Source organism: Tachypleus tridentatus, chromosome 1 (assembly GCF_004210375.1).
Source record: "Tachypleus tridentatus isolate NWPU-2018 chromosome 1, ASM421037v1, whole genome shotgun sequence".
Classification (NCBI taxonomy): Eukaryota; Metazoa; Arthropoda; class Merostomata; order Xiphosura; family Limulidae; genus Tachypleus; species Tachypleus tridentatus.
Genome location: NC_134825.1, coordinates 145,814,879 through 145,827,908, shown reverse-complemented (window position 1 = coordinate 145,827,908; position 13,030 = coordinate 145,814,879). Strand labels below are relative to the sequence as shown.

Here is a 13,030-nt window from a genome sequence, read left to right as displayed (position 1 = left end):
TCCGGTATTGGGAATGTAGTATATAGGTTTCACTTTTATTTTAGATTTTTTTTCTCCAAATTTTAACTTTTACCACGAGATCTAAATATTTATATTGCCAAAATAATAAGTATCGAGGGCGGGTCGAGAGAAACAAAATTTCTGAGCGCCCCCAGTTATATCCGATCCTGAGTTTCAGCTTGAAGACAGATAACTTAAAACCCAAACTCCTGCCACGCTCTCTCTCTCGCGGTGTTAGATTTCCACTAACAGTAGTATTACTTTTAACCACTACAGAATGTAGTTTGATTCATGTCCCTCACAATAAGATAACCCGGAAGATAAACAGTCCAGTGAAAAGCCAAAGGGTTATTGTTCTTTGTGATTCGCAGTTCACTATTTCCTGAAGAGGGAGTTAGTTCTGTTGACGTCGATTTAATTGCTCTTAACTGGGTGCAGGGTGAAGTAGGTAAGACTGACTTTATTAATTTCCATTGTGATAGAAATATTAAATGCAAGTCGTAAATTGAAGTTAACATAGAAACTCCTTAACGAACACGTAGATATTTACTAAGTAGTAATAAAGATGCAAGGCAAGGTTGAAAATTGGAATTGGAAGATTTATAAGTTGGTATGTTAAGATGCTTAGAAATTATGTGAATCTCTTTAACAGTGTATCATACAACGTAACTCACCGTCACTCTTGTAATGTAGCAGGCAGAAAGTTCCATCGTCCGATGTAAATTACTGTCACTCTTCTAACGAAACTTACTGTAAAAGGTAAAAGGCTCTGTTGTAAAAAGCTTACCGTAAACAGTATACAGCTCTGTTGTCCAACGTGGCTTGTTGTAACTCTTGTAAAAAAAACTTACCGAAAAAGGTAGACGGCTCTGTTGTCCAACGTGACTTGTTGTAACTCTTGAAAAAAAACTTACCGAAAAAGTTAGACGGCTCTGTTGTCCAACGTGACTTGTTGTAACTCTTGTAAAAAAACTTACCGAAAAAGTTAGACGGCTCTGTTGTCCAACGTGACTTGTTGTAACTCTTGTAAAAAACTTACCGAAAAAGGTAGACGGCTCTGTTGTCCAACGTGACTTGTTGTAACTCTTGTAAAAAAACTTACCGAAAAAGGTAGACGGCTCTGTTGTCCAACGTGACTTGTTGTAACTCTTGTAAAAAACTTACCGAAAAAGGTAGACGGCTCTGTTGTCCAACGTGACTTGTTGTAACTCTTGTAAAAAAACTTACCGAAAAAGGTAGACGGCTCTGTTGTCCAACGTGACTTGTTGTAACTCTTGTAAAAAACTTACCGAAAAAGGTAGACTACTCTGTTGTCCAACGTGACTTGTTGTAACTCTTGTAAAAAAACTTACCGAAAAAGGTAGACTACTCTGTTGTCCAACGTGACTTGTTGTAACTCTTGTAAAAAACTTACCGTAAAAGGTAGACTACTCTGTTGTCCAACCTGACATGTTGTAACTCTTGTAAAAAAACTTACCGTAAAAGGTAGACTACTCTGTTGTCCAACGTGACTTGTTGTAACTCTTGTAAAAAAACTTACCGTGAAAGGTAGACTACTCTGTTGTCCAACGTGACTTGTTGTAAGTCTTGTAAAAAAACTTACCGTAAAAGTAGACTACTCTGTTGTCCAACGTGACTTGTTGTAACTCTTGTAAAAAACTTACCGTGAAAGGTAGACTACTCTGTTGTCCAACGTGACTTGTTGTAAGTCTTGTAAAAGAACTTACCGTGAAAGGTAGACTACTCTGTTGTCCAACGTGACTTGTTGTAACTCTTGTAAAAAACTTACCGAAAAGGTAGACTACTCTGTTGTCCAACGTGACTTGTTGTAACTCTTGTAAAAAAACTTACCGAAAAGGTAGACTACTCTGTTGTCCAACGTGACTTGTTGTAACTCTTGTAAAAAACTTACCGAAAAAGGTAGACTACTCTGTTGTCCAACGTGACTTGTTGTAACTCTTGTAAAACACTTACCGAAAAAGGTAGACTACTCTGTTGTCCAACGTGACTTGTTGTAACTCTTGTAAAAAACTTACCGAAAAAGGTAGACTACTCTGTTGTCCAACGTGACTTGTTGTAACTCTTGTAAAAAACTTACCGTAAAAGGTAGACTACTCTGTTGTCCAACCTGACATGTTGTAACTCTTGTAAAAAAACTTACCGTAAAAGGTAGACTACTCTGTTGTCCAACGTGACTTGTTGTAACTCTTGTAAAAAAACTTACCGTGAAAGGTAGACTACTCTGTTGTCCAACGTGACTTGTTGTAAGTCTTGTAAAAAAACTTACCGTAAAAGTAGACTACTCTGTTGTCCAACGTGACTTGTTGTAACTCTTGTAAAAAAACTTACCGTGAAAGGTAGACTACTCTGTTGTCCAACGTGACTTGTTGTAAGTCTTGTAAAAGAACTTACCGTGAAAGGTAGACTACTCTGTTGTCCAACGTGACTTGTTGTAACTCTTGTAAAAAAACTTACCGAAAAAGGTAGACTACTCTGTTGTCCAACGTGACTTGTTGTAACTCTTGTAAAAAAACTTACCGAAAAAGGTAGACTACTCTGTTGTCCAACGTGACTTGTTGTAACTTTTGTAAAAAACTTACCGAAAAAGGTAGACTACTCTGTTGTCCAACGTGACTTGTTGTAACTCTTGTAAAAAACTTACCGAAAAAGGTAGACGGCTCTGTTGTCCAACGTGACTTGTTGTAACTCTTGTAAAAAAACTTACCGAAAAAGATAGACTACTCTGTTGTCCAACGTGACTTGTTGTAACTCTTGTAAAAAACTTACCGTAAAAGGTAGACTACTCTGTTGTCCAACGTGACTTGTTGTAACTCCTGTAAAAAAACTCTGTTGTCCAACTTACCGAAAAAAACTTACCGAAAAAGGTAGACTACTCTGTTGTCCAACGTGACTTGTAACTCTTGTAAAAAAACTTACAGAAAAAGGTAGACTACTCTGTTGTCCAACGTGACTTGTTGTAACTCTTGTAGAAAAACTTACCGTAAAAGGTAGACTACTCTGTTGTCCAACGTGACTTGTTGTAACTCTTGTAAAAAAACCGTAAAAGGTAGACTTACCGTAAAAAAAACTTACCGTAAAAGATAGACTACTCTGTTGTTCAACGTGACTTGTTGTAACTCTTGTAAAAAAACTTACCGATGAAGGTAGACTACTCTGTTGTCCAACGTGACTTGTTGTAACTCTTGTAAGAAAACTTACCGTAAAAGGTAGACTACTCTGTTGTCCAACGTGACTTGTTGTAACTCTTGTAAAAAAACTTACCGATGAAGGTAGACTACTCTGTTGTCCAACGTGACTTGTTGTAACTCTTGTAAAAAACTTATCGAAAAAGGTAGACGGCTCTGTTGTCCAACGTGACTTGTTGTAACTCTTGTAAAAAAAAACTTACCGTAAAAGGTAGACTACTCTGTTTTCCAATGAAATTCAACTTTACTCTTCTAATGACGATTAACATAACATGTGTATAGATTAAAGTGATTGATGAGTTATACAATTGTATATAGTGTATAGTTCATCATGCGATTGAGTTTCTTCTTCTTTTAGTATACAACTCACCAGACAACTGAATTTCTTATTGTAGTTATATATGACGCATAAAAAAAATCCTGTTTCTTTGTACTGCAATGCATCGTTCATCAAACACTCGTGTTTCTTCGTGCTGTAGTGCATAACTCATAAAGCACTTGTAATTCTTTGCTCTGTGGTGTATAAGTAATCAAACACTTGATTTTTTCATGATGAAATATAATTCCGTGTATATATACACATAGAATATGATATAGTGTATGATCGTACAAAAAATAAGTAGCGGTTTGATGTCATATCAGGCTTTAAATAATTTATTTGTAACAAAGGTAATAATCTGAACCATTCATGCATATAGATTTAGCAAGAGTTTATAAGTGATTAAACACTTAAATTTTAAATACAAAATATTAATATCTTATATAATTATATTTGTCATATTTTAATATTTTATGACATTAGGGAAGAAAAGTGTGACAATTTGTGGATGATAAATATTTTGTATTACCAGACGTCTTAAGTAACAATGTTGTATACATGAATATATCAGGTTGAAACTAACGTGATAAGACATTTAGTACAAAACTTTAGCGCACATAGTCCTCATACAACTCATTTTTTATACTTCGTATGTAAATCAGACCTACCTTATGTCAAAGAATATCCAAGTTAAAGTTATAATATTTACAGCATTTAAAATATTTATATTGTTACCATTTCTTAACATTGGAGCAAAATTCATTAAGTTTGTTCTTTTTGGTATGATACATTCAACGTTCCGGTGCGTTATTTATACGTTTATTTCTGAAAAGTGACATTAGATATACACGTCGTTTTCACAATCCTTTTAATAAACATATTATGACTCTATACCAATGTCTGTTAAAAACAAAAGTTCAGATCTAGCCTTAGTGTGACACAAAACATTGCCCTGAAGTACTTTTTGTATGTTAATGTTTGTGGATGAAAGTAAGAACTTCGTTATTTCAGTCCACATTTTCTGTAATGCAAGAACTGATAGAAATTGTTTGTAAAAACAACCTTACAAAATGATTTCTGACAATGAGTACTGATACAGTTTGTTCTCTTCATGCAGTATCGTGAAACCTCTGTTTAATAAACAACTGTAATATCTGTATCGAGAAACAGCTTTAGCTCTTGCGTAATAAACACTTGCAATATTGCTGTCATAATATAGCTTTAGCACTTGTTTAATAAAGGTTTGTTTTTTGTTTTTTTATTTCGCCCAAAGCAACACGAAGGATATCTGCGCTAATCGTCCCTAATTTAGCAGTGTAAGACTAGAGGGAAGGCAACTAATCATCATCACCCACCGCCAACTCTTGAGTTACTCTTTTACCAACGAATGGTGGGATTGACCGTGACTTTATAACTCCCTCACGGCTGATAGGACGAGCATGTTTGGTGTGACGGGGATGTGTTTAATAAAGAGTTGAAATATTGGCATATGTCTTTAATAAACAGATTTAATATTAGTTTAATGAAATAGTTTTTGCTTTTGTTTAATGAACAGTTGTAATAGTAGTGTCATGATGTAGCTTTCACCCCTCTTTATTAAATTATTTTAATATCATTTTTATGATAATGGAATGTTATATTTATCATTGCAGGTTTAACAATGACAAACGTATTGCATTTTTACCTTTGGTTTTGGGTACTGTTACGCATAAATGCTAAACCGAATGCTGTTAGAGAACAAAAGTGTAAGTATTTTGATTTATTCTATCTTACGAAAATACGGTTACTAAGTGAAAAAAACTATTACCCTTCTAATAAAGAAATGTATATTAGTTTCCATTGTATATATTTAGATCTATAACTTAATATCTTTGAAAATATTTCTATAGTTAACCATTCAAGGTTAACTAATATTACTTCACAGCTATAAGAATTAAGTTCGTTAAAGGTAGATTTGTTTAAGATAAGGAATCATGGAATAATATTAATATTACTAACTAACTGATACATATGTACTAAGTTAAATAATGGAACTGAACAAAAATTAATAACATAAAAATAAGTATGTATCAGATCGCCGTATTAAAGATTTAGTCAGATTGGAGTATACAAGGTTTTGTACTGTACCTTATATTGACTCATCATGGTTTCAATGCCTGGATTTGTTTTGTGTTCATTGTCTTAGGCTTGAAGAAAACCTTGTATTTATTCTGTTGGGAAGGCATTACCACGTGACCAATCATTCTGAGGACTCATACTCAGATATTAACCTCTTGATATTACCTGAAAACCCACTGAAGTACATTATTGACTTGATACTTACATAAGATGAAGGCCCTCAACTCGCAATCTGAGGTTCGTTGGTTCGAATCGCGTCACAAAGCATGCTCAAGGGCATTATAATATGACGATTAACCTCACTATTCGTTTGTAAAGAATAGACTGAGAATTGGCGATGTATGGTGCTTATTATTTGTTTACCGTGTAGTTTATCACTTCAAAATTATGGGCAACTAGAGCAGGTAGCCCTTGAGTAAATGTACTCGAAATTCAAAACAAACAAGGCCGCATTTAGTAATGTTTTACATGGGTGGTAACAGGACAACCAAAGTGTAACAATAACAAAAAAACTCAACATAAAAGTAAATAAACCTAACAAGTTTCGTTAACTATCTTATTGTATGAAATATACGTGCATTCAGAATTATGAATTTTTCAGAATCAACATTAATACTACAAAAATAAAAAAGTTGTAAATCCCTGAACTACACCTAGGAAGTGTATGTTTATCAAGTATTTGACCCAGTGCAGGGATTATAATGCATATTTCAGATTATCAGTATTGGCCTAATAGTAGAGCGTGTTTAACACATATTTTAAATCATTATATTAACCACATTATGGGAAGAGTTTGTACAACATATTTCAAGTTCCCAGTATTTTTATCAGTGAACGTACAGTATATTAATATGTAATAATACTGGCCTTAGAGGGTAATATGTTTTCAGTATATTCGTATTGGATACCACTGACACCAGTTAGAGAGAGTGCCTGTATATCGCAATACTATTTGACATTAATAGTCCTAGTGTGGTAAATATCTATATTCAGTTAAGTCATAGCTGGAACCAAAGGATTGTTTGTTTGTTTTGGAATTTCGCACAAAGCTACTCGAGGGCTATCTGTGCTAGCCGTCCCTAATTTATCAGTGTAAGACTAGAGGGAAGGCAGCTAGTCATCACTACCCACCGCCAACTCTTAGGCTATTCTTTTACCAGCGAATAGTGGGATTGACCGTCACATTATAACGCCCCCACGGCTGGGAGGGCGAGCATGTTTGGCGCGACGCGGATGCGAACCCGCGACCCTCAGATTACGAGTCGTATGCCTTGACGCGCTTGGCCATGCCGGGTCTGGAACCAAAGGAAAGAGCATGGGTAACATCTGTGCAGTGTATATTCTTAATATTTAGAGCTAATATCAGTGTATCTCAGGTTAACCTGAAAATGACCTAAGAAGGTCGAAACATTGTTCTCTGCTTTATTAGTAAAAGTGTTAATATCCATACCAGCCGTCCTGAGATACATTTTCAAATTTTTAAGCTCACCATATATTTAATCATTTGCCACGTAAATCAAACAAAAGTGTGTTACCCTAACATATATCTGAGGTTAATTCTTAACTGTGATTTTTCTTAAGTGGTGTGATATTTTTAGCCTCCATCTTTTACCTTATACATTGAACCAAAATATGTCAAATAAAAATATTAAGAATATAAGTGCAGTCACATGGTAGAGACTCCTTTCCTTTTCCCACGCGGCTCAGAGTCATCTAAAACTTACATACACTCTTAGTCTTTAAATATCTTACTTGACTATTACTTGAAAATCCTGAACCTTTATAAAGTTTTTTGGAGTACAAAAACTGGTTACATTTTCTGTTTAGACACCAAACAATCTAAACTATGAGGCATCAATAAATAATGGCGACGTCAGTCCTCAAGACTATGACGCACGCTTTAGTTGGAATTACTACCTCTCTATCTACCTTTCCATAACTAAAATATGCTTATGATCAGCACAACTCGTAAGTTAGTTAACAAATGAATCCAGAGATTTAAACTTTTACCTAATAGTTGAAAATCATCACAGTTGGAAAATTTTTAGTGTAACTAAACTTAAATTCATAAAATTTTACCATTCTTTTTATTAGTACTTAAAGCATTGCACTGGTTAAAGCAGAACATAATTAATTTTCCAAATTAAAAATGCACTTTTCGTAATATATTTATGATAAACAAAAAAATCTATTCAAAGTTATGTAACAACGTTTCAGGGACATTTGTAGGATAGGTCGTAAGGCACATGCGCGTTTATGATTTCATCATGGTGTGACAAATAAAGTTGCTAAAAGCGCTTTACTCGACAAGTTAATCTGCACTTACCTACAAAGTCTCGGATTCGTCTCGAGTGGTAAATTGAATGTTTTGAATATTTAAATATATTTCTTTATATTAACATCAATTGTTGATTAATAAAGGTGCTTTGTAATTTAGTTATATCTAGTCTACCAGTTAGGTGTTCGCCTTTCCTGGATCTTTAGAGAAATTTCGAGATCTTGGTTCTAAGCCATTTAGATAAATATATTACCGTTCAAAAAGTTAACCGTAAAATATATATATATAAGTTAATTTAAATGCCATTTTTGTGAGTAATTAAACGGATAATTTAGCCCTTAAACTAGCTATTCAAATAACATTTCTTATTTTTACCATTGGTTAATTCATTGAACTACAAGTACAGATTGTAATTCCAAAGTTTCAACACTTAAGTTTCATAACAGGTTAAATGGAAAACATTCTGTTTCGATTTATCTGCTATATTTGTATCCAGTATCATAATACCAGACATTAGATGCTCATTGTGGATCATAATACATTGAATAATCATTATATAGGTCTTTCTCTATCCTCATTTGTATGAATGCATCGATCAGACATTGATGCTATCAATTTTTTGAAATTATTGAACAGTATTTCTTTGATTGCTGCATAATCTTCTAGAGTAAGTGCAGATTAATTGACTTCTCTTTACTAAAACTAAGTTTCCACTAGTGCCAGATGTGTTTAATAGAGACAGCATAGAGACTTCAGGTTGTTAATATTGTAACTTGTATGTATCACCTTTAATTACAACTGAAATGTTTATTCAGATTTATGCAGGTAAATGTTTCTGACTTTTCTTGCAGTTGTTCTATATGCAGTATAGCATAATTATTAAACTAATATGAAAAAGCTGTAAACATGCAAATCATTTTACTCAACTAAAGGTCCAAACACCGACGACTAAAATCTGATAACATTTTGACCCTGTATCTGAACTCAGTTGGGAGGGTCAACCCACTCTTAAGTGGGATAAAGGTACTTGCACAAATTGATACGAACTCTTAACACAGGTTCTATCGATTTGACCGACCACATGACCTCTTTACACGCGTGTAAAATCTTTATAGATTTGATATTACTATTCTCTAATATTGTACGTATATTTTCACAAAAATAGGTAGACTTTCAGTTAACATTACAAGTCTTCTGCATATAAAAAATCATATTTTTGTAAAGTATTCTAAATAAACTAAACAAAAGTGTTCATGATTATATGGAGCATTTGTTTTGAATAGTCGATGTGCAAAATAGTTTTCCTATTAAGATTTGAAAAATGTTTTTCATCTGAAAAATTTCGAATTTCATCTGCATAATATTTAAAACCTCCTAAATACATATCAAATGTTTGTTTTCAATAAAACTTAATATTTTATTTGTTATTTTATCTACCTTAAGTGTTACGAGGTTGGTAAGTTTGAATGACCTCTTAATCACCAAAAAGAAAAATCGAAATAAATCTAAATTATACTTTTTTCTTTCTAAAATAGCTTCAGGTTGTAGCTATATTCGTTTATTTTAAGTAGTTTTAAACTTGCAACAGCATGCACCTTGTAGTTAACAATAAATGTTTTATTGCCATTTGAACCTCGTATAACTACTGTCAGTGCCGTTATAAGTTGAAATTATTTAGGGTTTGTTTGTTTTGTTTTTTGAATTTCGCACAAAGTTGCTCAGGGGCTATCTGCGCTATAAGTCCCTAATTTAGTAGTGTAAGACTAGAGGGGAGGCAGCTAGTCTTACCTGAGACCCTCGGATTACGAGTAGAACGCCTTAACACGTGTGGCTATGCCGGGCCCGATATTTACTTACTCACATCTTTGGATATCAGGATGATGATCCTACACGCACTGTTTGTGAAATAAGATATATTTGTAGCACATTTGAAAGCAGTGGTGTGTGATATTCAGGTCCTACGATAATCGATAGATTGTTTTTAAAGCATCTGAAGAACCCAGATCTCAAAAATGTTGATCATAAAATAAATCAAAAGGGAAACATATTTAAATACTGAAATATAAGGGTATAAAACAAAAACAAAAACTTCACGCTAATTAAGACGTCAAGGATATGGCACGTATTACCTCTGTTGTGGCTTGAACTGGCTGCTATGGAAAAGACCTACACACGATCACACAGAAAGGTTTCTTTAAACTAAGAGAAGATGAACATACAATACCATGTAAAGTAATTTAAAATAAAGTTTATATCTTTACTTGAGATTCTCTATACGTCAGAACAGCATGAAACAGAATTTAATTTTCCACCATAATTTCAAGATAACGTTAAAATGAGGTATACCAGATTCTACTGCTGCATACGCTTCCGACTAATTCAAGAAGTATTTGTAGGGAAGAAAACTCTATCTCACCCTATCACTATCCAGTTGATAAAGGCACTCGATTCGTAATCCGCGACCCTCGGATTACGAATCCCCGTTACACCAAACATGCTCACCCTTTCAGCTGTGGCGGCGTTATAATGTGTCGGTCAATCGTTGGTAAAAGAGTAGCCCAAGAATTGGCGGTGGGTGGTGGTGGTGACTAGCTGCCTTCCTACTAGTCTTACACTGCAAAATTAGGGATGACTAGTGCAGATAGCTCTCGAGTAGCTTTGCACGAAATTCAAAACAAACCAACCCACTACAGGCTTCCCTTTCAGCGCATGTTACGACGTTTTAGTGACTTACATTCAAACGTTTGTCAATCTACAACTGAGTACCATCAATAACAGACAACAAGAAAAAAGATTCTACTAAAAACTACATTTCTTGTTTTTGACATTTAATCTTTATTTATTATTATAAAAGTAATTAAAATGTAGAATTAGGGATATTTTATTAATTAAAGTCAAATTAATTAAGTCAATTTAATTAAAGTCAAATTAAGTCAAATAACTAACAATATAATAAAAATGTTTCGGGAGCCTCTCAGCTTGGGCGTAATTCAATTGCCTAAACTGAACTCCACGTTCCTTAAATAATTGGCCCGACATGGCCAAGCGTGTTAAGGCGTTCGACTCCCGGTCGTACCAAACATGCTCGCCCTCTCAGCCGTGGGGGCGTTATAATGTGACGGTCAATCCTACTATTCGTTGGTAAAGGAGTAGCCCAAGAGTTGGCGGTGGGTAGTGATGACGTTGCTGCCTTCCCTCTAGTCTTACTCTAATTGAAAACGGCTAGCCCTCGAATGGCTTTGCGTGAAATTCAAAAACAAAAAGGTAAATATCATTACTGTGTGATGAACCTGGATGTTGTGGTACTGATCTTTCTTTACAGTATCTTATGTTTTGACAATATCGCTTATTCTTGTAGTAAAATGAAACAAACATTTAAGAAACAAAATTATACCATCGCCACATTTCCATTTTTTCTTTGACATTTAGTCTTAAAGTCCCTCGAATGTTCACAATCTCAATCCATTCAGTGGTATAAATTTGAATATTTCCTTGGTAAGGACTAAATTACTTAATTCAATCGCTTACAAAAATCTTACATTTAAAAGAAACTTTAACTTCTGTGTTTTTCATATTTTTTTGTGATCTGTTGAAAAGATTAAATACTTACCCTGAAATTTTAGCTTCTTTGGTGTAATTTTTCCAAGTAAAGCAAGAGCGTCCTCAGGGTGGGTTCAGAAAGGGGAATTGCGAACAGATCTTTTTTCAGATCACAAATAAATATTAATTCCATGAACTACCGTATTTACTAGTATACTTTGCATATACATACCGTATTCAAACGTACTGACGTGAAATACTGTGGCTTTGCTAGGACAAAAACACACAAATACCCGAACTATAAAATAACGTTTCTGGCTAGGACAACTCCTTAATGTTTACATTTAGAATGTGACAGCTAAATACGCTTCAGTTTACTTATTGGCGAATATAATTTTGCACAAAGTTACTCGAAGGCTATTTGTTCTTGCTGTCTCTAATTGTGAAGTGATAGACTAGAGAGAAAGTAACTAGTCAACACCGTTAACATTTAGGCTACTAAACGAATAGTGAGATTGACCGAAACATTGTAATGTCCCGATGGGGAAAAAAAACAAAATATGTTCGATGGTGGGTTCAAACCCGAAACCCTCAGATAGCGAGATGAATGCTCTAGCCACCAGGCCATGCCAGGTTTTACACGCTTCCGAATGATATGGCTGTTTGTTAACTCTTACGTACTTTTAACCAGTACGATATGGTGTTTAAATTGAAAGATTCAATTGACAGTATGTCTACCTTATATTGCGTATTAAAGTTCAAAACGGTTAATAACATATGCGTGAATGTGGCATGCGTTTCAATTAAGTAATGAGTGGATAATATATATTTTATTTTTAAAACATGCGTAAATATGTATTTCAACGTAATTTTTCGCTATCGAATACTCGTTATAATACGTGAATTTCTGTGTGTTTGTGCACATATATATGTTCATACACCTGGGAAAGATGCAGAAGGAATAGAAACATCCTTGTGCAACACAACTACCACAGAAAATTTTGTCGATGAAGCCCATGTAAACCACATTCCTGTAGCTGCTTTCGCTACCTTTCCTCTAGTCCAGGGGTCACCAAACCTTTTTTCACAGGGGGCTAGATTACTTGGGGAATGAGAAGCACGGGCCGCATGATCATTATGTTCAATACTCATAAGCTGGAACGAAAGTTCTCTGTAAAAGACTTAACACTAAGTTTAAGATGCCACGTTAGTTATGTGGGAGTAGCATGCAATACACACATATAATAAAAAACAAACAGAAATACAACCAACATTTTTATTTACCAAAAGGTTATCAAAGAAGGTGGCATCAACAAAAACAATTGTCATATCGCACATAGTGAGTACATATCTGAATTCCACTAAGCCGCAAAAATGTTAGTTAGATTTATGAAATTGGCGTTTGGCTTTCAGAATATCTTCAATGTTCGGTTTTGAATTGCTGCATCCAATCATTAGAATTGCTTTCAAATGTTCATCAGTCAACCTTGATCGATGTACCGACTTCACATACTTCATTTTTAAAAATGCTTGTTCACAGACATAAGTTGTTCCGAACACTGATGCCAT

General features: G+C 34.4%; 1 protein-coding gene across 1 annotated transcript in view; it reads left to right on the top strand.

Annotated features, from left to right (window-relative positions):
• The first annotated feature begins 339 nt into the window (after positions 1-339).
• The window catches only part of LOC143226194 (uncharacterized), a 30,321-nt gene continuing 17,630 nt past the window's right edge, over positions 340-13,030 (top strand). The window contains exons 1-2 of the mRNA XM_076456843.1: positions 340-448; positions 5,178-5,270. Of these exons, the coding sequence (XP_076312958.1) occupies positions 5,186-5,270 (85 nt within the window). The 5' untranslated portion in view covers positions 340-448; positions 5,178-5,185. The remainder of the gene's footprint in view (positions 449-5,177; positions 5,271-13,030) is intronic.